The 25,153-nt window shown below is 39.1% G+C and overlaps 1 protein-coding gene across 1 annotated transcript; it reads left to right on the forward strand.

Annotated features, from left to right (window-relative positions):
- Positions 1-2,031: 2,031 nt before the first annotated feature.
- Positions 2,032-16,932, forward strand: LOC133827763 (probable plastid-lipid-associated protein 13, chloroplastic). The gene is made up of 5 exons (XM_062258835.1): positions 2,032-2,310; positions 2,929-2,988; positions 14,704-14,920; positions 15,875-15,927; positions 16,837-16,932. Exons 1-5 carry the CDS (start codon positions 2,032-2,034, stop codon positions 16,930-16,932), a joined length of 705 nt encoding a protein of 234 aa, XP_062114819.1.
- The last annotated feature ends 8,221 nt before the right edge of the window (positions 16,933-25,153 follow it).

A 25,153-nucleotide genomic window follows, 5' to 3' on the forward strand; every position in this document is an offset into this window, starting at 1 on the left:
TTGTACATGGTTTTTGCCCAGAAATTCTGGGCATAAGCGTGTGGTCCGATCGGACCACACTTTGTCCTCATGGTGAACCCATGTTCGATTGGGGATGATGAACCATGGTTCAAGCTTGAGGCGTGTATCTCTTCTGAACGAGATGAGACAACCACCTCCGATCGGGCCTTGAAAAGTTTCAGATAAATGTGTGGTCCGATCGGACCACACGCTCCTTCCTTCGCTTTTAAGTGCCCAAGTCTTTATCAGTCAATTCCGAACCTCCCTAGACAGCCATGCCCGATCGAACCTGACTTGTTGCTGCTGGTGGCTAGGAGTTTTGGAGGCACGAGGCACACCAGGCGGATTCTCAGACCCTGGGTGCACATCTTCTCCTCGGGCACGCTACGCCCGATCGGACGTCCTAGGGACTTCGCGTGAGGCTCGTGCGGTGGCGAGGCAGGACGTTTCCTGGCCAGAATGTGTCTGATCGGACCAGTTTTATTTTGTTCTGGGCGTGTGTGGATATATGGTTCCTCCCATCTGCTCTGAACACCCCTTTGGTAATGAGTATCCAACACATTTTGGCAGTCGATCGACTGCAATATGCTAAGTTATCCCCTAGAGTAAGCACACGGTCCGATCAGACCATTTTCAATTTTCCTTGGTTTATACACCTTTGTGGTCATGTCCACTTAGTGCCTCTAGGCATCCGATCGGAGGTATAAAACCATTCCTTTGAGCCTAAAATGTGGTCCGATCGGACCACACCTAACTCCTTAGACCTTGGCTTCTTTTCCTTCCAAATGTATAACCAACCTCTGTATGTTACTACACACATAAGGAACTTAGCCTTATAGGAAAATCCCAAAAATGCCTCCTTCTATAAGCTTTAATAAGTTCAATACTTTAAGTACTTTTAGGCACTTTTGAGCATTAAAATTATATTTTCCATATGTGTTATATTTTTATAACTTGGACAAAATTTTCCAAGTATATAAATAATTCTTATTTTTGATGAATTTTTTCTGTATGGTTACTCACCTCCCCATTTTTTATTCATTTTTGTAGATGAATCGCTCTGACTATAGGGGAGGTGACAATCATACGAACTCCGAATCATCCGCCCCGCAAACAATCGAGACTCCCTTGAATAGCGATTCCTCACCAGGCTCGTCTACTGGTTACACTCCAGAGGACCGTCTTCGCCGCTTCAAGCAGATCCTCCCTCGCTCAGCCTTATATCTTCTTCACGAGGAACAATTTCTTCGACAGGCTTCTCAGTCGACGATGAGGGTGAAGCAATCTAACAGGCTCCCTCAGGAACACGATCCGCAGGTTGCCCGCAGAGCAGTACAGAAGGTGGCAAAGCGCAATCAAACCTGCACTACCACAGCTTCAAGAAAGCCTTCTCTGAAATTTGCTACTGCGATCCAGGATTTGGCTGTTCAGAAGCCACGTGACGAGGGAGAAGAAGAACCCTCCTGGTTCGTTGCCGAAGCCTCAAAACTTAATCCCGCTCTGTTCCAGAAACACATTGAAGCTTTAGGCTTGAGTGGGGCAAACGTGACGTGTCCGGGCTCGCATCAAAGAGCCAATAGGCCCGGTGGAAGGTACTGTGCCTGGTCCAGGCACCATGTACAAGCTGGAGCAACACTCCCGCTGCACATCTATTTCCGGTCCGTAGCAGACTACTTCAACATCTCCCCATTTCAGATCACGCCGAATGGGATACAGGCACTCTCTGCGCTGTATATTCTTTATTTTCTGAATGGTTGGGACGAGCCCACCCCTCATGAGGTGCATTACCTGTTTGATCTTCGGACCAACCCTTCTCACAACAACTCAGGTTTCTTCCATTTCTATCACAGGCATAGGGGGGTTACATATCTCAATGGCATCTCCCATAAGTCAAACGCCGGGAAATATCATAAGGAATACTTCCTCACATTGGATATTGAGGCCAACAACTTGGCTTTTACGCGCTCGGGTCCGTTTGAGCGACCATTGCCTACTGAAGGGATGTTTAGGCGGGCCAAGAAATTGGCTAACATGAGTCTTAAAGAGAAGGATGTAAAAAAGTTGGTCACGCTGGACCTTCTTCAGATGGTGAGTCTGGTGCCATGTGAGCAGGATCTGGTGGTGGAAAGTACCACCGGGGAGAACGACACGCCTGGTCGGTCTACCGAGGGCACAGAGCAAATGACTGATCGGCATTCTCCTGGGCCTTCTCCGCTTTCCCGTAGACCTGGCGACTTAGTCATTAGAGAGCCTGATCCTCAGCGTAGATCTACTATTCCCGCTCAACCTGGGAAAGGAAAAGCTATCCAGGTTGAAGGGGAACTTAGCTCATCCTCGGACGACGAGGATGAGTTCCTTGATCAGATCTTCAACGCAGGTAACACATGCTTAGTGAAAATAGGCATATTTTTTATAATTGGTAATTAGAGAGTATCACAATTGTAGTATACACTTGCATATGTTTCATTATGTTTATTTCTCTAACAATCTTGTTTTTTCATCCTTGGCAGATTCAGACATGTTCAGAGATTGCGTTGCTTCAAAGAGGAAAACTGGTGATGGAAGTGGCTCTATGCCTCCACAGAAGATTCAGAAGGTAGTACCGCCAAGTCAAGGGAGGCAACCTGGGGGACCGACTACACTTCCGCCACTGACCCCCTCTTCCCTTCCTCCTTCTGCGAGCCTAACTCCTACTCACCAGGGTAGTTCGAGTGAGCTCTTTCGTGCTGTTAGCGACCTGGGCAAGGGGCTTCTTGAGGATATTGGCCGTGATGCATCGACGCTTCAAAGCCTAGACTCCTACCCTCGACTTAGTGTCGAAGTTGTCTTGAAGAGAGGACTCGCTCAATTGATGAAGGTAAGCATTTTTCCTCGAGATACTTTGTTATTAGTATTTTTACTTGTATTAACTTTTTGTCTTCCATGCAGTCACTTGTCACCATTGGTCATGCTCAGCTTCGAGCCGTGGATTACAAGGAGCTGATCAAGGTGCAGGACGATCAACTGGTGGAGGCCAGGTCCAAGCTGGAGCAAGCAGAGAGAACTATAGCTGAACGGGACGAGTCTCTCAAAAAGCAGGCTCAAAACAATGCTTCCTTGACAACTCAATTGGAGAAGCAATCCCTTGATATTAAAGAGTTAGTTCGAGACAATGAGAGGTTGATTAGCGAGAACGAAGAGCTGAAGCAAGAAAAAGAGCTTGACTTGATTCGCTTTGAGGAGGCCAGTTTTGACTGCTTCTATAAGGTCTGGAAGCTGAACAAGCCTCTTAATCTTGATTGTTTCCCCAAGGAGGCCCAAGCAGAGGATCTTGCCAGATGTGAAGCAAGAGCCGCTGAAGAAGCTGCCAACCCTCCTGCACTCGCCCCAACCTGCTCTGCTATATCATTTCGAGCGAGAGGAGCAGCTGATGCAGAGGAGGGAGTCGATCAACCCTCTAGAGGAGCTCGCCTGTGACTCCCTCTCATAGTTCATCACAGTCTACTTTACTTTGTATTTTGTTGCTCGAACTAGTGAGCTATTTTGACATTTAGCACTTTACTCTTTCCTTGCTGACAATTTCAAACTTCTAAGTTTTTATTGTGCATAGCAAAGTTTTTGGATGCCTTTAATTTCACATGAGAATTTAGTTTTTTAACTTAGAAATTTTTACCATTCCATAAGTTCACACCAAATATACTTCCTCATGCTCTTATTGCTCTAACTTTTTATGAGCATAAATGTCTTGTTACACGAATATCAGTTTTTTAACTTAGAATTTGAAAAATTCTAAGTTACTTAAGCTTTGTAAAACAAGTTAGCTTAACGGCTATTTTAGACTCCTAAACTTACAAGTCAGCCCAAAAACAAACATATTTGCTCGTGCTCTTATTGCCTGTGTTGAAATACATACCAGTATACCCTATGTGCCCCCCAAGTGATTGAGGGTGGATAAATCCTTGATCACTTACTACTTGATCGGATTTGTTCGAGTAGGTACTACTCGTGAAACACATGAAATATACGAAAATATATCAGTAGTTGACCACTACATAAATATTATCTAAACGTTGGTCCTCCATATTATGATACCGACCAGTTGAACACTGTCCAGTACATTAGTTTTTAAAAGACCTGTTTTGTTTAAATTATTATGACAGTTGAACACTGCCCAACAAAAATAATCAACACATATGCAAAGTTTGTAGCAAGGTACGACCACAATGCGTGTGGTCTCTTTTATTACTCGTAATAATAAATGACAAAACGTGTCTAACAACGAGTTCCAAACAAAATAACATTGTTCAAAATAATGCGACTGGGTAGCAAATAACCAGTTCACAAACAAAAAACTTAAATAACAAGTTAAGCACTTGATACAAAGCTACTACTCTGCAAGTAGTATTTATTGATAATATTTTCTCAAGTGCTCGCCATTCCAGTAGTTTCTGATCAGCTCCCCATTCAATCGAGCAAGCTTGTAAGTGCCGGGCGGTAAGACCTGTTCAATTTGATATGGTCCTTCCCAGTTCGGTCCTAGCACACCAGCTGCTGGGTCTCTAACAAACACCTTCCTTAGGACTAAATCTCCGACCTGGAACTTTCGATCTCGCACTCTGGAATTGAAGTAGCGTGCCACTTTTTGCTGATGAGCTGCTACTCTGAGGCTTGCCTCCTCTCTTCTCTCTTCGAGGAAGTCCAATGATTCTGCCAACAACTGATGGTTCTCCTCTTGGTTGTAAACGGTCCTTCTATGAGAGGGTGGATCTATCTCCACAGGTAACATGGCTTCATACCCATACGCTAAAGAGAATGGGGTATGGCCAGTTGCCGTCCGAGCGGTAGTCCTATACGACCAAAGGACTTCTGGTAACTCATCTGCCCAAGCACCCTTAGCTTGTTCCAGGCGCTTCTTCAAAGTGTCCTTCAATGTTTTGTTCACTGCTTCAACCTGCCCATTGGCCTGAGGATGGGCCACCGAGGAGAAACTTTTGGTGATGCCATGCCGAGTGCAAAAATCGGTAAATATGTCGCTGTCAAACTGGGTGCCATTGTCAGACACTATCTTTTTAGGTAGACCATAGCGACATATTATATTTTTAACAACAAAGTCCAACACTTTCTTCGATGTAATCGTGGCTAATGGTTCGGCCTCAGTCCATTTAGTAAAATAATCTACTGCGACCACAGCGAATTGCACTCCTCCCTTTCCTTTGGGTAACTTCCCGATCAAATCAATGCCCCATACTGCAAAAGGCCACGGACTTTGCATTTGCCTCAAAAGATTTGGTGGTGCTCTGGGTACCTTAGAGAATCTTTGGCATTTGTCACACCTTTTCACATATTCCATAGAGTCTTCGTTCATAGTAGGCCAGAAAAATCCTTGCCTCAAGATCTTTTTAGATAGACTCTGCCCCCCAGCATGATCTCCACAAAACCCCTCATGCACTTCAGCTAATAAGCTCTTTGACTGGTCGGGGGTTATGCACCTGAGGAGAGGTAAGGAGTATCCTCTCCTATATAACACTCCATTCACCATGGTGTACCTAGCAGCTTGCCTCATAACTTTCCTTGCTTCATTACGACCATCTGGGAGCGTCCCATGTTCAAGGTAGGCAATGATGGGAGTCATCCAGGTGTCGACTATCGTAATCGGCATGGCCTCTTCTCTATCAATACTTGGCTCTGCCAAGTACTCTACTGGAACTATATTCAGTGTTTCGGCATCTTTCGCACTTGCAAGCTTTGCCAGAGCATCAGCATTGGAATTCTGCTCCCTTGGTACTAGCTTAATGGTATACTCCTCGAACTGGGCTAGTAAATCTTTAGTTTTGTTTAAGTATGCCACCATGCGTAGGCCCCTCGCCTGGTACTCCCCTAATACTTGATAAACCACCAATTGGGAATCACTGTTTATCTCCACCGACCGGGCACGTACATCTCTAGCCAGTCGCAAGCCTGCTAAGAGGGCCTCATACTCTGCTTCGTTATTAGAAGCATTGAATCCGAACCTCAGTGCACAATGAATTCGGTGCTTCTCTGGTGTGACTAGTATAATCCCAGCTCCTGAATGGTGCTCGTTTGACGATCCATCAACGAAAAGTTGCCAAGCAGGAACTTCTTCTTTTAACCCAGTAACACTCTCCTGTTGATTAGGGACCTCAACGATTCCGGTACACTCAGCGATGAAATCCGCCAAGGCTTGACCCTTAATAGCAGTCCTTGGTTGGTACTTGATTTCAAATTGGCCTAGCTCGACCGCCCATTTAAGTAGCCGACCAGACGACTCCGGTTTTTGCAAAACTTGGCGAAGAGGCTGGTCAGTGAGGACCTTGATGGGGTGTGCTTGGAAATACGGCCTCAACTTTCGTGATGCAAGTACCAAGCAGTAAGCCAACTTCTCAATCATGGGGTATCGGGACTCCGCTCCTATCAAACGCTTGCTAACGTAATACACTGGGTGCTGCACCTTATCCTCCTCACGTACTAAAGCAGCGCTAACAGCGTGTTCCGTGACTGCTAGATATGCAAGTAGGTCCTCTCCATCAATTGGTTTAGAAAGAACAGGAGGTTGAGCCAAATGTTCCTTTATTGCCTGGAAAGCTTGTTCACACTCTGCGGTCCACTCGAACTTCTTTCCTCCTTTAAGCAGGTTAAAAAACGGGACGCACTTGTCCGTTGATTTTGAGACGAACCTGCTTAGAGCCGCAATCCGCCCAGTCAAGCTTTGCACCTCCTTTATTCTTGTGGGAGACTTCATCTCTATGAGAGCCTTGATCTTTTCAGGGTTTGCTTCTATTCCTCGGGAGTTGACAATAAACCCAAGGAATTTCCCAGAACCCACTCCAAACGAACATTTGAGGGGGTTTAATTTCATGTTATACTTCCTCAAGATTGCAAAGCAATCCTCTAAGTCTCCCACGTGCCCCCCAGCTTCTTTCGACTTCACCAGCATATCATCTACGTATACCTCCATGCTTTTGCCGATTAAGTCACGAAACATGCCATTCACCAGGCGCCGGTAGGTAGCTCCTGCATTTTTTAACCCGAAAGGCATCACTCTATAGCAATAGAGCCCTATATCCGTTCGGAAGCTGGTATGTTCTTCATCAGGAGGATGCATGCTGATTTGGTTGTATCCCGAATATGCGTCCATGAAGGACAAGGTCTCGTGACCAGAGGTTGCATCCACCAACTGGTCTATTCTCGGTAAAGGGAAACAATCCTTCGGGCATGCTTTGTTTAGATCAGTAAAATCTACACAAGTCCTCCACTTTCCATTGGGTTTAGGCACCAAGACTGGGTTTGAAACCCAAGCTGGGTAGTATGCCTCTCTAATAAACCCGTTTTCCTTCAACCGCTCTACTTCCTCCTTAAGAGCCTTTGCTCGATCCTTGTCAAGTAACCTCCTCTTCTGCTGTACCGCTGGATACCTTTCATCTACGTTGAGCACATGGCTGATCACAGTTGGTGAGATACCCACCATATCCTTGTGAGACCAGGCGAAGACATCCTGATTCCTTCGCAAGAACTCTATCAGCTGTGCTCTCACCTCAGCTTTCAATTTCTTCCCAATCTTGACCCCTCTTGTCGGGTCATTCTCATCTATAGGGACCTCTTCTAACTCCTCGGACGGTCCCACATCACTCTCATAATCCCCAAAGCGAGGATCGATATCTCTTTCCTCGCTTTGGGCAACGCCCTATTTGGTGACTTCATCACCTGATGGGGTCTTCTGCTCTTTCAAACTGGGAGTGCTCTCCTGGTCACACTCCTTCAACACCTCTTCATCGTTTACTACGACAAGACTCTGGTCTACGTCCATCTCATCCACTTCCCCTCCTTCAACACACAAAATCATGTTGTTTTCCTTGGCACCTTTCTTTGCCTTAGCTATGGAGGCATTATAACACTCTCTAGCTTCCCTTTGGTCTCCTTGGACGTAGCCTACGCCAGCGCTGGTCGGGAACTTCATAGAAAGGTGCCAAATTGAAACTACCGCATGCAAGTTGGTGAGTAGTGGTCGACCAATAACCACATTGTAGGCAGACGGGCAGTCAACAATCAAAAATTCAGTCATCACGGTTTCATGCTTGGGAGCTTCCCCCGTGGTGACTGGTAACTTTATTGTTCCAGCTGGTGATAGTCCCTCTCCAGTAAACCCGTAAATGACGTGAGAGCATGGTTTCAAGTCATTGATGGATAGCTTCATTTTTTCAAAAGAGGACTTATAAATAATGTTTACGGAACTTCCCGTATCAACCAGACATCTTTTCACCTTCATGTTAGCTATTTGAACTGTCACTACGAGAGGGTCATTGTGAGGATACCTCACGTGTTTGGCATCCTCCTCAGTGAAGGTGAGGGACTCACTTTCATACCTTGGGTTCTTTGATGGTCTCTCCTCCATCGTCATAACCTCGGATGTGGACGCTGCCTCCAACTCATGACGAAGGGTGCGAGCATATCTTTTCCTCGCCTTGCTGCTATCACCCGCAAGATGTGGTCCTCCACATATTGTATCTAGTGTGAAGTCCACAGGTTCAGGTTGCAAAGGTGGGGACCGTTGTCGCTTGAACCCAGGATTATTGTTGCTTCCCTCTCCCTGGGTTTTCTCTGCCTTATATTTTTTTAGTTTCCCCGAACGGAGGAGAAACTCTATCTCATCCTTAAGGTGGTTACACTCGTTCGTGTCATGACCATAGTCTCCATGGAAACGACAGAACTTGTTCTTATCCCTCTTACTCATTTCCTTCTTGATTGGAGGGGGCCTTCGGTAAGGGACCTCCTGATGGCTGGCTAGATAGATCTCCGCTCGGGTTGCCGAAAGAGTAGTGTAGTTGGTGAATCGAGGTTCATACTTCGTAGGTTTGTCATTCGACCCAGACTTAGCTTTCTTCTCACTGCGGTGGTCAGACCCGTTATTCCCACGTTTCTTACTACCGCCTTGATCATTTCCGCTATCCTTTGGAGTATCCCCCGATCCACTTGGGTTGTTCAACCCGTTCTCTCCTTTCTCAATGGCATCGTCCAACTTCATGTACTTATCTGCACGGTCCAAGAATTGTTGTAAAGTTGAAATTGGATGGCGGTGAATGCTGTCCCACAAAGGACTTCGATAAATAATACCCGAGGAGATCGCAACCATCTTCCCTTCATCTCCAACAGCGGTAGCCCGATTGGCTTCTCTCATAAACCTCTGTATGTAGTTCTTGAGAGATTCATCTTTGCCTTGCCTAATATCCACCAAGTGGTTGGCATAAACTGGAGGGGTTCGGGCAGTGCTAAACTGCCTGCAGAACTCCTTCCTAAAGCTCTCCCAAGAGGTGATGGAGTCGGGTTTGAACTTCCAGTACCACTCTTGGGCAGTGTCTGACAAGGTGGTGGGGAAGACTCTACAGCGGTAATCGTCACTCACCCCAAGCAGCTCCATCTGATCCTCGAACTTTCCAACGTGTCTCACCGGGTCTGCCTTTTCTGTATAAACTGGCAATACAGGCGCCTTGTATTTCCTTGGTGGTTGGGCTGCTCTTATTCTAGCACAAAAAGGGCTACCACTTCTGTGGTCTACTGGATCAATAACTGGTTGTTTGGATAAACCTTGTACTGCCGCCGTCAAAGCATCAAGCTGGGCTTGGATGGCTGGGGCCACTGCTGGGGATGAACTTTCGGGACCGCTAGGTCGGGCACTCCTATCCAGCGTATCTACGTCAAGTATTTCTACTCGACTAGTAGGACGGATTGGCTCCTGCCCTTCGAACGGAGCGGTCCTCCTTCTGTCATCAATGATGTCCCTTAGGTCCTTCTGAGCAGTGTTCTTTCCCAACCGGTCGAACACCGTACTCCGAGTCTTTTCGGAGGGTCTATTAGGTGGAGCGTGCTCCTTGCCATTACGCTGGTTGGGATGTCGTGGTGGCTTCCCCGTTTGAGCTGGTTGATTATCTCCCCCTCGTCGGTTATTATTCTTCTCTTTCGACTGGTTGGTGTGGTAACTGTCACCTTCATCACGCCCATGTCCATCTTTGAAGTGTGAAGTTTCCTTGCCACGAGGGGCTTTGTTGTGCCCCTGCTCAGAAGGTGTTTTCTTACTGCCAGACTTATGACTTCCTGACCTGGAAGTCTCTGATCTATGGCTCCTTGAGGGGGTCTTAGAATTCCCCCTTTGGGTAGAGGCAGTGCGTGATCGTACTCCCTCCTCCTCATGACCAGGCGGGTTACCACCACCTCTTGCTGGTCTATCAGCTTTCTTTTGACCAGCCTCTATGGTCCTTGCTTCTTGAGTGGGTATCACCCCAGGCATAGCTTGAGCATTGGCTCGGGTCAACTGCGCAGCTGCCTCCAGAGCAAGTGCAGCTTCGCGGTGTCGCCTGTCGGCCTCCTCCTGCTGTCGACGGATCTCCTCGCTCCTAGCGTCCATCTCTTGTCTCTGCTTGGCCATTTCCTCAGCAAAGGCCTCCTGCCTAGCATTGAACTGGGCCAACTCATCCTGGAACGCGCTCATGGTCTCCTGGAGCTCCTCAACTTCAGGAGCTACATCCTCAAGCACGACCCTAGGCTCATTCTCACGATCTTGAACGTTAGGATTTTCCGATCTAGCATGCTCCCTGGAGGTGCTTGCCCTCTTGGAGGCCGCGGTGGTGTTCTTAGGCGCCATATCGCTTTAGGGACTGTCTGTTTTCTCTTCAGGCTCTCAATGAAAGCACCAAAATGTTGACTGTGAATTTAGCCAACGACGTGAGAACGTCAACTACGACAACCTTCAAGAGAATTATAAACGATAACAGACAGTTTTTTATGAACTAAAGTAAATAACACGAGGTTTTTATAGTGGTTCAGCCCCGATGATCGGTAATAGCCTAATCCACTTAGAGATTTTATTACTGTATTTGCACTCAAGATCAGATGAACCGTGTCAACTGAGTTTCTTCAGTGTGAGATATTCTAGAACGCAAAAATGGGTTTATCTCAAGAACAACACACTTTCTCTCTCTAGAATACAGATTCACTCTTGATTTTGCCAAAAAGTCCTTTTACGATCGTCCCAAGTCCCTATTTATAGACCTGGGTTCTCAACTGATATCCCCTTTTAATAGGGATATTCTATTATTTACCTAATATTTATATTACAAAATAAACATTCAAAATATAACTGATCCCTAATTTCGAGTGAGGATTGAGTGATTCCCGGATGCTTGGACCGATTCTCACTGAAGTAGTTTTGGGCAGTTTGACGTAGCTTCTCATGCATGTTGGCTATTCTTCAAGCTTTACGTAGGTCAAAGGTGGCATACGCATGGCTATCCTTGGACCAAAGGCCAACTACACTCGAGTTATACTCCTCCATTGTGTCCGATCGGACACAATGGTTGTCTTCTTTGGCTTAAGGTGGTTCAAACCACCTTATTTGACTCCTTCAATCAAGGTCCAAAATGACCTTACACTTTGCTCCTCGGACCAACATGGTCCGAGCCATCTTCTTCCTAGCATATCTTCGGACCAACATGGTCCGAGCGCTCTTGCAGGTGTCTTGCGCGATCGGGGGAGGTCATGTGCGATCGGGGGAGGTCTTACGCGATCGGGCATAATGCCCCTTGGACCTAAATGGTCCAAGCCTCCTTTGCTTAACCAAGGTCCGATCGGACCTTGGTCCTCTCTCTTCGGACCTAGGTGGTCTGAGCCACCACCTTTCCTTGATCAAAATGGTCCAAGGTACTCATAAGTACCACGTCCGATCGGGCACACATCCTTCTCCTTGGGCCAACAAGGTTCGAACCTCTTCGCTCAACCAAATGCTCGATCGGGCATTAGACTTTTCTCCTCGGACCAAGGTGGTCCGAGCCACCATCTACTTCTCCTTGACTTGAATGGTCCAAGGTACCTCCTATGTGTATGTTCGATCGGTCATAGTCATCCCTTTGGACCAAAATGGTCCAAAGTATCCACACGCATCATCTCCGATCGGACACCACCATTTCTACTCACCTCATTCAAGCCCAAGTTCACTTCTTCCATATCATACCCGATCGGCCACTATGTGGCTTTCCCCTTGAGTAAAACTTGAGCCTTATTCTTTTTGAACTTATTCGAACCAAGCTTAACAAGAGGTCTCCTAAGCTTAGGTCCGATCGGACCTACTGCTTTTATATCTTGAACCAAAATTCATACCTCCCTTTCACTTTCTTGGTCTTGGCACCAATTTAATTATATGGGTCTTTAAACTGAGGTCTGAGCCAAGCAACCCCCAGTCTAAATACTCTCTTCGATTGGGCGTATTTGGCTTGACCCTCTGTCCCATTCCTTAACTAATGTATTAGGCTATTACTAAGTCAGATCTCCCTACTAACTCATGCCACGTGTCCATTTCACCGCCACGTCATTCTTTCCAAATTTTTGGGATAACAAATATAATTGATGGTCTATCCAATTTATGATTATGCTCACTGCATGGTGGATTCTATTGAGAATGTTACACGTTGGGTATGTATGTTCCCTTTGATTAGTATTATCTACATTACTGATTTATCATGTAAAATATACATTTTAAATGGACCAATGTGCTTATGCTCCCAATTAGTAAATCAGAAAAATTTGTTGTAAGTTTCATTTCAAATTAGTAAACGGTATTGCTGTCAATTATTATAAATCAGAAAAATCTATTGTTGCATTGAATATTGTCCGAGCCAATCAATTTTTGTCAAGACACATTACAAATTTCAATTGACTGTGTGTTTGAACTTGATTTATTAATAGAAATGGACACACTTATAAAATCTAGAGCTCACCGTGATGAAGTGAATCTTCTTTGTACATATAACCTTGATCTAAAATCCTTTTGATATCTAATGCAAACATTATTTGATTTTTGCAAATGATCTAGCAGTAAGAGTTTATTTGTTTTGTCTTCTTGTTTAGTTAAAATAACTTACACAATGATCTAGTAGTCTGAGTTTATCTAATTTATTGGTTTTTGCATGCACATACACAACTTTTCTAGGCTCAGTGCTGAAGTTATTATATTCAATGTATGTGTTGAATGTTTATGTAGCTTCTCTTAAGAGGGCCCAATTTTTCACAGCATATTTTGTATAGCTTTTCTCAAGTATTTTCTTTCATGTATTTTTTAAAGTTTTGCTTGTTAATTCTGAATTGATGATTCTTATTTTTTGTGAAATTGATTGTTGTTTGTTTGCCATGAAATTAAGATTTCAAAATTCCTAATTTTATTTTTTCATTTTTCATATTGATGTTGTGCTGTGATGAATTCCTTAATTATGTCTAGGCAACTCAATTATGAATCAAAAAGTAATTTTTTTTCGGTTGTCTTTCCAAATATAAATCATTTTCACTTGCTTATACTCTTTATGTCTAGCATAATTTTTCTTTTATCATTTCATCTATTTAGGTACAATGTAGCAATTAAGTGTGCAACTATTACTCTTGCTGGGCACTCCTAACCAAAGTAGACTTATGAATATAGATTACTTGGTTTAAAAAATGTTTGGAATCCTTGTCTAGTGGTACTTAGGCATTGTGATATGACTGAGAAAGGACGTGTGAAGGAGTTTAACTTGAAACAAATAACTAGACAAAATTGCATAGAACAATAAAAAGAAGGCCAATCTCATTTCAAGCTCTGTTCTGCAATTTTTTTCCCTTGTATTGAAGCATTTATCTATCTCATTTCAACATTTCATATTTGAGGTGTAAAATTTGAGCCTCTCTCTGTCATTTTAGATTTTCTTTAGAAATCCAAGTCTCTCATCTTTTTTTTCTGCAATTTTGGGTAAAATCTGAATCTTTCTATTTTATTTCAATCTCTTGCCCTAACTTCTCTCTATTCAATTCTACTTCAGATTTTGTTTTTAGAAATTGGAAAATGTTGTTGAGCTGTGGGGTAAGCTCTTTTCACTCTGCTATTGTGTGACTTAATATGATTAAGATCTTGAGGTAATATCATTGATTCTATTATAATTATTTTCTTTTGATGTTAATATATGTGTTGGTTACTTTCACTACTAATTCTTGAAATGGTTTTCAATAACTACAAGAAAGTTTTCACTGCTATTTCTTCATTTTCTTGTTGCCAAGCTAATTATTTTCAACAACTCAGATTTTATGGCTGTTAATGGTTATCATAGTAGGAAAAAACTATATTTCTCACCCATTTGTGAATTAATTCAAGCGAAATAGATGGTTAGATAAATGAAATGGAAGCTGCTCATTGCTCACTTTGGTAGAAATTCTTCAAACTTTGCATTTTCTTTGTATGGCTCTCTCTATAAAATTGTCTACTATATTCATATCTATGTTAATGAAGCAACTAGTAAATTGTTGAAACAATAAATTGCTGCCAGTGTAAATTGTTGAAACATTCTCTATGTCTCAATCTCTTTTTGCTATGTAATCTCCTTTGCTTACGATTAATTTTATTGATTTGATTTATCAATTTTGAAAAACTAATTATTATAATAGTATAACTTGTAGCTTTTCTGCTGTCATGATAAATTTTTAGAGAATAGTATATGATCACATCACGTGTTTTCAAAAATTTTATCAAATTACTCAATAATAAGATGCCGAAAATTTAGTACAAATAGGAAATAAATCTGTTTGCATGTTTTTTTTTAATGCTGACTCGATTTGTATGCTTTGATAACTTCATCAGCACATAGCTGCAGATATCTTTCTTTTTAAAGGGCATTTATTATGTTCGTTTGAATGCAGCTAGAAACCAAGTTTACTCCGTCAACAAAATTGTCTGTTGAAGGACCACTTCGAATGAGAGAGGAATACGCAGAAGGGGTTTTTGAGACACCAAAGGTTATTGAAAAAATGGTGCCAAAACAGCTTAAAGGTGCACTTGGTCAGGTAGCAAACACAATACAACAACTTCCTGTACCTGTTAGGGATGCTTTCACTGGTGGTCTGAGAGTTCCTTTGAGTAAGAAAAATTTATGCTTTATTGACCATTTTTTAAACCTTAAAAATTTGAGTTAGTACCTACCTATAATCATTGTTTTAATATGTTGTCAAAAAGTGTTTGGTCAGATATTGTTTGTTCTTTGTCCTGGAAACAACTGCTGTATGGGATAGAACCCTGTCCTTTCAGCCTGTTAACTTTTGCATTACCATTCTTGATTGTATAAGAAAAAAGTAATCAGCCATTGGCGAGTTAGTATCCTGCACTTTACATTTGCAGTTTCCTGGGGTTTTATTATCTTCCAGATTTCCTTTACAAAACTCTTTTATAACACCTAAACACACTTGACATTTGCAGTTCCCTGGAGTTTTATCTTCGGTTGATTTTACATAGTTCTTTATAACACAAAAATGACCCGACCTATTAGAGCAGCTAAGATAACTATTAGTAACTAAAAATTTGAAATTTTCCAAAGGATCATTAAGTGTTGAATGCTGAGGATACTTTTTGTACTCACCTTTGATGACACTTGATCATTATAATATTCCCTAGAAAGATGCAAAAGATCATTAAAATGTGGTACCTATTAGGCCAATTTTTACAGCTACTAAATGTTTTGGTTAGTTAGTTGTTCATTGTAACTAATTATTGTTATTTTGTAGATTAGTTACTTTATTAGTGTTGGTCTTTTCTGTATATATACTCTTTTGTATCATTACTTCATTGATGAGAATTGACTCTATTCATTCAGTCATTAAGTTTCCTTACAGTACCTACCACCAATGAGGAAAAAAACATTAAAAATGTGATAATTAGAAATATAAGGTGCCATATAATTATATTTTAAGAGAGATTTTTAAGATTCAATTTTCAATTAGAATTGAAAAATGCTTTCGTTTACTTTTCCCTGCTGTCTCACTAGGTTATTACTATAAAATGTGAAAATATCCTAAGCATTTCATCTTATGCACACAGGTGGAACATTCCAGAGGCTATTCATGATCTCCTATCTTGATGATGAGATACTTGTACGTATACTTTTACCAAAAACTCTTTCCACCAAAGCATAACTTCAGTTGCATTTACTAAATTGTTATTTTGGTAATTTTAAACACAATATCTTATGGTGCTCAAGGCCCTGCAATCCTAATTCTATGGAACTTAGTGAAGCTATAACAGATGTGATAGGAATTGCAGAATAAAATATTCTTAAATGATGCTTGTTAAGGAAATTAGTTGCAACTCATTTCAATCTGTAGAAGAAATGTGAAAAATATATATATTCATATATAGAAATTTGCATATATTTTAGAATGAATATGATCTTTTTCTTAATAGTGCCTACCCTAAAGTGAGAAGCTTTTTCACTAACCTCTATTAAAAACTAACACGTTAGTATAGATAAAATCAGATTATCACCCCCACTTAGTTAGCTTGATAATGTTTTCCTGAATTTTAGATCCTTCTCTGGCAAGCGACATGCATTGGGTGTGAAACTGGACCTGTTAAATTAAATACTTGACCTGCCTTTGCTCATTGCCTTTTTTTTTGTAATGTTAGAACTCCTGTTTTTTTTTTTCATTCTTTCTTTCTCTTTTTTTTTTTGGCTAAGCTTACTTTTCTGCTGTATTAATACCAAAAAATTAAAATTTGAGTCAGCACCTTTAATCAATTGCTATCTTCACTGTAGGGATCTGATTTCTTCTTCTTTCATGTAGTTAGAAATATTTCTAGCTTTTTTTTTTAACTTTCTTTGGTTTTGATGAGTCTTTGATCCGAGTGGTGTGTACATATTAAAGATCATAATAAGGATGCTGAAATGTAAAACATTTTCAACCATATCATCAAACTAAAGGCTTATGCCTGCTTTAGATTTTGAAATATCTGAAAGGGTATGTACCAACTTATGTCTTGAACCTTTATATTGGTGTTTGCAGATAACAAGGGATACTAGTGGAGTTCTTGAGGTTCTTACAAGGTTAGATGCACCCTCATTACCCTTGGCTGACACCATGACAGAATATGAGAGCTAGAGATCCTTTTGTCTATGAAATGAGAAATTAAAATTTTCATGTTTCTTAAATTTGTTATTCTATTTTATTACTTCTCTTTTTGCCTGAAATACTCAATTAATCATTGCCTTTTGGCCCAACTATTTATCTCAAATTGCTCAACATGGTACGTATTTATCTCAGTTTTTTTATAAGTTGGTCAAATTGTTTGATATAGGATAGGAGAGCAAGAAAAAAATTTAGACTGTTGCATTTAATCAAGTATGACATAATTTTTTTTTCTAAACAAGAAAAAAAAAATCATTATTGAAAACCAATCCCTTCCCTTTTGCAGGGACAATGCTGTTGTGCTGGTTCAAGAACTTATTGTTAGGAAAATTAATATTGCCTCAATGGAAATGGTAAGATAATATTACAACTCTAGACAATATATTACAAATAAATATTGATTGATTAAAAAGTGTTCCAACTCTATGACAAAAGATACATGTAAATATAAAGAAAGAGGTAGAAGATGATAGAAATAGAAAATACAACTCTAAGACAAAATATACAAAATAAACTAGAAGTAGTATAATGAAAAGATATAGATGAGATTACAACTCTAAAACAAAAGATACATGTAAAAGAGTGAATAATAGAAGAAAAGAAAAGCAATAGAATAAAAGAACAATAAACAAAGAACTCTCACTCACACAACCAAAGTGAGGAGTATTGGGGATCACCAACTTGAACAAGGTTTGAAACCTTTGTCCAAAAGCTTATTTCCCCCTAACTCAAGCACTAAGGGATCTCTCACAGATTTTGGAAATGCTTTCTGGAATAATCAAGCCTCAAGGTGTTTCTAGCCAAGTGCTCTAGTGGATAGAAATGGTGTGTCTTACAAGTGAGCATTAGGCTCCTATTTATAGAGTTTAGAGACACCCTTTGAATTTCAAATTCCACCAACCCCCATGGCTGTTACCAATGATTAATTGGGTGTTTTGTGGAATTAAAATAGAGAATTGGGAGTTACTTGGCTGTTGGAAACGTTCAAAATTGGATAAAAACCGAAGTTGGAAAATGCTGTCAGTCGCTCAGGCCGCGGCCTGAAAAACACGAGCCGCGGCCTACGGTTTATTTTTTTCCTATTTTGCCTCTTGAGCCGCGGCCTGAAAAACTCAAGCCGCGGCCTAAGACGTTTTTTCAGCAACCAATTTTCCAACTTTTCTAAAACGTTTCAAATTCATTCCCACTTGATTTTGTAACTTCCATACACATTATGAGAGTCAAAATCACATCTCTATCAGCCATTTCTCATATGGCTTTAAGAAATTCATCTCAATATTGTGTAACAACAAATCTACACAATAATGGGTGATATTTAGGAGTTAAAAATTTGTGATGAATTTGTAACACCAAATATGTTACATGTTTGGATATTTCACATATATCCAAATAATGTAACTCTCTATTATATGTTACAATATGTGACACTCTATGTCATATTTATTTAATCTAAAACATTATATTATAATATAATATAATTTTACATTATATTATAAAATAATATAACATTCCCCCACAAGATTAAATAATTATCTATTGTAACACTTATTTAATCAATCATTATATTTTGAAATATAACATATCCCCCACTTGATTAAATAAGAACTCTCTCTCTTATAGGAGTCATTGCATTAGTGCATAAAGTAAAGTGTTTTTCAACTTGAACCTTACTATAGTGTAATTATCACAAAATTTGTTGAAAATTAGGTTGCACTAGGCATTGAACCATCTTTTCATGATGACAAATCGGTGATAACACACACACCTTTGCGATGTTCACTTGAGACCTCTATGTCTCGCTTTGCACCGTTAATGGCCATGTGCACTTTCCATTCATGGACGTTCTTGAGAATACTCCCAATTCTTATGAGAGGCGGCACCACCCCTAGGTCCATATAGGTAGAATTCTTACAGTATTTTGTTACCAAAAATACTTGTCTTTACGAGACTGAATTCTATTAAAAAACCTTTCGGTTTTAACCCTCCACTTGGTAACACACAAGTACTCAATATCTCAGATGGGACTTGTTTTGAGTACAACTAATATTCACTTGATTGACTTGTTATTACCTATTGAACCTAACACTAGTTGAATAACTAGTGTTAAGATAGGTTACCATCAATCGTGAATCTCTTTAGGGAGTTTAAGTCCCATCCCTCGAGATGATGCATCCACTAAATCCCTTGTTAGTGGCTTAGTGAAAGGATCCGCCAGATTTTCACTTGTTCTCACATAGGATATTGAGATGACTCATCTTTGAATTAATTCTCTTACATATCCATGTCTTAGACTAATATGTCTAGACTTCCCATTATACACTCCGTTGTATGCTCTAGCCAATGTTGCTTGGCTATCACAATGTATCGATATAGTAGATACATTATCTTTGATTAGGGGAATCTCTATCAACAGATCCATTAACCATTCGGCCTCTTTGCCAGTAGCAGCTAGAGCTATGAACTCCGCTTCCATAGTGGAATGAGATATACAGGTTTGTTTCTTGGAACCCCAAGAAATTGCACCTCCACCAAGTGTAAATACCCAACCAGTTGTGGACAAGTTGTCCCCAATATTGGATATCCAACTTGCATCTATATATCCTTCTAATATCGAAGGAAATTTGGAGTAGTGAAGGCTTAGTCCTTTGGTTTTCTTGAGATAACCAAGGACTCTTCCAATTGCCTTCCAGTGATCCACATTTGGATTACTTGTAAACCTACTAAGTTTACTTACTACAAATGCTATATCAGGTCTAGTACACTGGGCAGCGTACATTAGACTCCCTATAGCACTAGCGTACTCCAATTGAGCCACCGCTCTTCCTTCATTCTTCTCTAGTTTTACACTATGATCGAATGGAGTATTGGCATCTTTAACCTTGAGATGGTTAAATTTGTTCAATACTTTCTCAACATAGTGGGCTTGCCCTAACGCAAAACCCCCACTATGTTTCTTTACTTTGATACCGAGAATGGTATCAACTTCTCCAAGATCTTTCATCATGAAGGTTGATGATAGAAACCTCTTCGTTTCTTCTATCCCTTTCATGCTATTACTTAGAATAAGCATGTCATCCACATATAAGCAAACAATGATCACGTATCCTTTACAAGTTTTGGAATACAAACACTTGTTTCCATTGTTATGTCTAAACCAATTAGACATGATGGCTTGATCAAATTTCTCATGCCATTGCTTAGGAGCTTGTTTCAATCCATATAAGGATTTTACAAGTCTACAAATTTTATGTTCATATTTTGGTAGGACAAACCCTTCGGGTTGTTCCATATAGACCTCCTCATTGAGGTCACCATTAAGGAATGCCGTTTTGACATCCATTTGATGAACATACAAGTTGTGTATCGAAGCTAAAGCGAACAAAATTCTTATAGAAGTTGTTCTTGCAACCGGTGCATAGGTATCAAAATAATCGATACCCTCCTTTTGCCTAAAACCTTTAGCTACTAATCTAGCTTTAAAGGTTTGGATAGTGCCATCAGTGTGGTATTTTCTTCTAAATAACCACTTACACCCAATTGGCTTAGACCTCGGTGGGAGGTCTACCAATTCCCAAGTGTTATTGGAAAGAATGGAATCCATCTCATCATTGATGGCTTCTTTCCAAAATGCACTATCTCTCGATTGCATAGCTTCTCTATAAGTCTTAGGATCATCCTCAATGAGAAGTACAATAGGAATTTTCCTAATGACTTCCTTTCTATTTCCTTCTACCATGTCGAATGAAATTCGTTGAGAATCTATCTCATCCACTACTAGACTTTTATGATTTTTAAGCCTTTGACTTCTTCTAGGTTCAAAGGGTTGCTTTACATCCTTTTGAGAATTCTCCTCTTGAGAATCAACTTTGGATGTAGACGCTTGAGAATTATTCTCATATAACAAATTCTCCTTTAGAGATGTTGAAGCTTGAGAATTGTTGTCACATAACATATTCTCAAAGAATTCAACTTCTCTAGACTCAATCACAATATTAGACTCTAAGTCTAATAGCCTATAAGCTTTACTATTGTTGACATAACCAACAAAAGCACACTTTATGGCTCTTGAACCTAACTTTGTTCTATTAGGTTCGGTTTTCTTGCAATATGCAAGACACCCCCACACTTTGAAGTACCCTATGTTAGGTTTTCTTCCTTTCCATAACTCATATGGAGATATCTCATTTTTCTTCATCGATATTCGATTAAGAATGTGACAAGCGGTTAAAAGCGCTTCACCCCATAAGTTGAAGTTCAACTTAGAAAACACCAACATAGAATTTATCATCTCTAGATAAGTCCTATTTTTCCTTTCGGCAACACCATTGTGTTGTGGTGTATAAGGTGCAGTGCACTCATGAATTATACCATTTTCTTCACAAAATGTATTGAATTCATTAGAGAATTACTCTCCTCCTCTATCACTTCTTAGCACCTTAATTTTTTATTTAGTTGACTAAATAATCTCAAAGTCACTTAACCAAATTTTGTGCGTTTTCTAAGAGTCTCTTTGAGATTATTTTGAAAACATAATTTTGACATCCATTGATTTTCTCGTCAAAATCAATTTGAAGATGTCAATTTCAAACACTTAAATCAAAGAAAATAAACCCTCAATGATTTATTTAAACACTTTGATTTCTAATGCTTTGGTTTACCATTATCTCCTCATTGAGATTAATTTAAAACATGTCACCATCTTTAACAAGAATGAATAAAATTCTCTTCAACCTTATTCATTATTGGTATAAAGTTTCAAAATTGCTTCTCCAATTTTGTAATGTCACTTCATTGAGACATTGAATATTTGAGAATTGTTGTCACTAAATAATTCTCAAATATTTTCTCTTTTGACCACACTTTAGACGCCAAGCCTATAGGTCAATATGTCATCCCATAATTTGGATCCACCTTGATCAATTTTTTTTTTTTTTTTTTTTTTTTTTTGCAATAGCAAGATACTTATCAAAAGATGTAACATTTTTAGGTTCATCTTTTCTTATCTCATAAGTTGAGATGGTCAACACTTAAATAAGAAATTTTAATTTCTCAAATAATTCTCTTTATTTACCAAATAAATGGTAACTCATCACATTGCAATAATATAGGATAAAACATATTTATATTATTATCACTTTAATAATCATATTATATGGCACACCATAATAATCATGATAATTCTCATGTATATATTAATATATTTTTATATATTAACATAATTATGTCTCAAAGAAATTTCACATAATTTGTCAACATATATCCATCATATTAGCATGCATTTTGAATCTCATAATTATATTGTAAGTATATCACATATATCATACAATAATTCACATATCTATTGATTCACAAAATCAATATATAGGCATGTCAAAAATAACCTAATTATCATGCTTTATAAATTCTCAAAACATAATTTTCATGTCAAATGTATGTACTACTATCTTACATATAGCATACGTATAAGATTAATAATCACTAGATTATGTAGAGCTTCTCAAAAGTTCACTTCTAAGGATTTAACTTTCACAAATAGATGTGTAACCTATGTTACTATGTATCTCATATTATGTTAACATTTACACAATTTATTCATATATCAACATTTGGAAAACATGCTAATACATGAAATAAAATTTCATCACTATTATATAAAATTTACACTTACCTTGTCTTACCACCAAGTTCAATTGAATCCATGAAACCTATTCCACCCTACTAGGTATTGGTTCATGATTTTGATAGTCTCACCTTCCATTGAAACAAACAATGGGGTTAAGCTTTTGAATGTTAGGAAAATTAATATTGCCTCAATGGAAATGGTAAGATAATATTACAACTCTAGACAATATATTACAAATAAATATTGATTGATTAAAAAGTGTTCCAACTCTATGACAAAAGATACATGTAAACATAAAGAAAGAGGTACAAGATGATAGAAATAGAAAATACAACTCTAAGACAAAATATACAAAATAAACTAGAAGTAGTATAATGAAAAGATATAGATGAGATTACAACTCTAAAACAAAAGATACATGTAAAAGAGTGAATAATAGAAGAAAAGAAAAGCAATAGAATAAAAGAACAATAAACAAAGAACTCTCACTCACACAACCAAAGTGAAGAGTATTGGGGATCACCAACTTGAACAAGGTTTGAAACCTTTGTCCAAAAGCTTATTTCCCCCTAACTCAAGCACTAAGGGATCTCTCACAGATTTTGGAAATGCTTTCTGGAATAATCAAGCCTCAAGGTGTTTCTAGCCAAGTGCTCTAGTGGATAGAAATGGTGTGTCTTACAAGTGAGCATTAGGCTCCTATTTATAGAGTTTAGAGACACCCTTTGAATTTCAAATTCCACCAACCCCCATGGCTGTTACCAATGATTAATTGGGTGTTTTATGGAATTAAAATAGAGAATTGGGAGTTACTTGGCTGTTGGAAATGTTCAAAATTGGATAAAAACCGAAGTTGGAAAATGTTGTCAGTCGCTCAGGCCGCGGCCTGAAAAACACGAGCCGCGGCCTACGGTTTATTTTTTTCCTATTTTGCCTCTTGAGCCGCGGCCTGAAAAACTCAGGCCGCGGCCTAAGACGTTTTTTCAGCAACCAATTTTCCAACTTTTCTAAAACGTTCCAAATTCATTCCCACTTGATTTTGTAACTTCTATACACATTATGAGAGTTAAAATCACATCTCTATCAGCCATTTCTCATATGGCTTTAAGAAATTCATCTCAATATTGTGTAACAACAAATCTACACAATAATGGGTGATATTTAGGAGTTACAAATTTGTGATGAATTTGTAACACCAAATATGTTACATGTTTGGATATTTCACATATATCCAAATAATGTAACTCTCTATTATATGTTACAATATGTGACACTCTATGTCACATTTATTTAATCTAAAACATTATATTATAATATAATATAATTTTACATTATATTATAAAATAATATAACACTTATGTCCATGAGCGTGTGTATGACGAGTTTGTTGAAAAAGCGAAGGCACGTTCAATGAAACGTGTTGTTGGTGATCCATTCAAGACATGCATTGAAAAAGGCCCACAGGTAAATCAGTAGTCGTTCTGCTTTATAGCAATCTTTCCGAGATTATCTGGGTTTTCACTAGCTTTTAGCTCTATGTTACTACTCACTTGAACACTAAGGGAGATTTTTGTGTGATAGTCTTTATAATGTGTTTATGATTTATAAATGCTTTAGTGATTCTTGTAAAGCATTGGATTGGTAGCTAATTGCAAGAGGTATGTTGTATTTGATTTTTTTTTTAATTTTCAATCTTTTATAATTTTGAATAGAATTTGTATAACTTTAGTGGAGTTTGAATATCTTAGATATTCATCCGTAGTGAAGTAGGTTCTGGTAATTCTGTGTTCTTCGGTGATAACGGAAGGTTGAAAACTTGCATGTCTTAGTGAAGTAGGTTCTGAGAATTCTGTGTGCTGCGGTGATATATGGATGAAAACCTGTGTGTTGTTTGATTTGTTTAAATTGTTGGTGTTGATTAGCTTATGGAAACTAGGTCTGCAGGATTTTGAGAAACCTTTAATTGTCCAGTAGTGAAATCTACAATAAAAATGGCAAATTCATTGCTCTTGTTATTTGGAACTTTATATTTGATCTAATTCTAGTTCATGTGTCTATGCTATTGGGTTTTCTTTATAAATTAGTTGTTGTATTGTATATATATATTTATATGTTTGGTTGGTGTATCATTTGCATTTTCATTTTATAATCATAAAGTGTTTGAGCTAACTTTTCTAATGAGTATTTTACCAAGCATAAATCTTCAATCTTTCATGCCTATGTGCTTTAGTTAGTGTAAGTTCATGGTCAGCTTATAAAGTCGTAATGAGGTTATTAACTTTCTTTCTTTTTGTACTCTTTTAGTTTACTATTAACTCTAAGTTTAAGCATTAATTATTTAAACTCTTGTGTAGCTAAGCAAATCAACCTCACAACAAAGACAAGTGCACAATGGAATGGATGATGAATTGGAGGGTGGAGCAAGCTTCGTGGTTTACTTTTTGTGTATCTTGTTATGTTTCTGATTTTTACTTTTGAAGCAAAAGATGTGGAAGAATATAGAAATTTATTATGTATGCTTTCAAACTTAAGTTAGAACTAAGAACTTTTGAAGTAGATAGTGTCATGGTT

The sequence above is a fragment of the Humulus lupulus genome, chromosome 1 (assembly GCF_963169125.1).
Source record: "Humulus lupulus chromosome 1, drHumLupu1.1, whole genome shotgun sequence".
In the NCBI taxonomy this organism is placed as follows: Eukaryota; Viridiplantae; Streptophyta; class Magnoliopsida; order Rosales; family Cannabaceae; genus Humulus; species Humulus lupulus.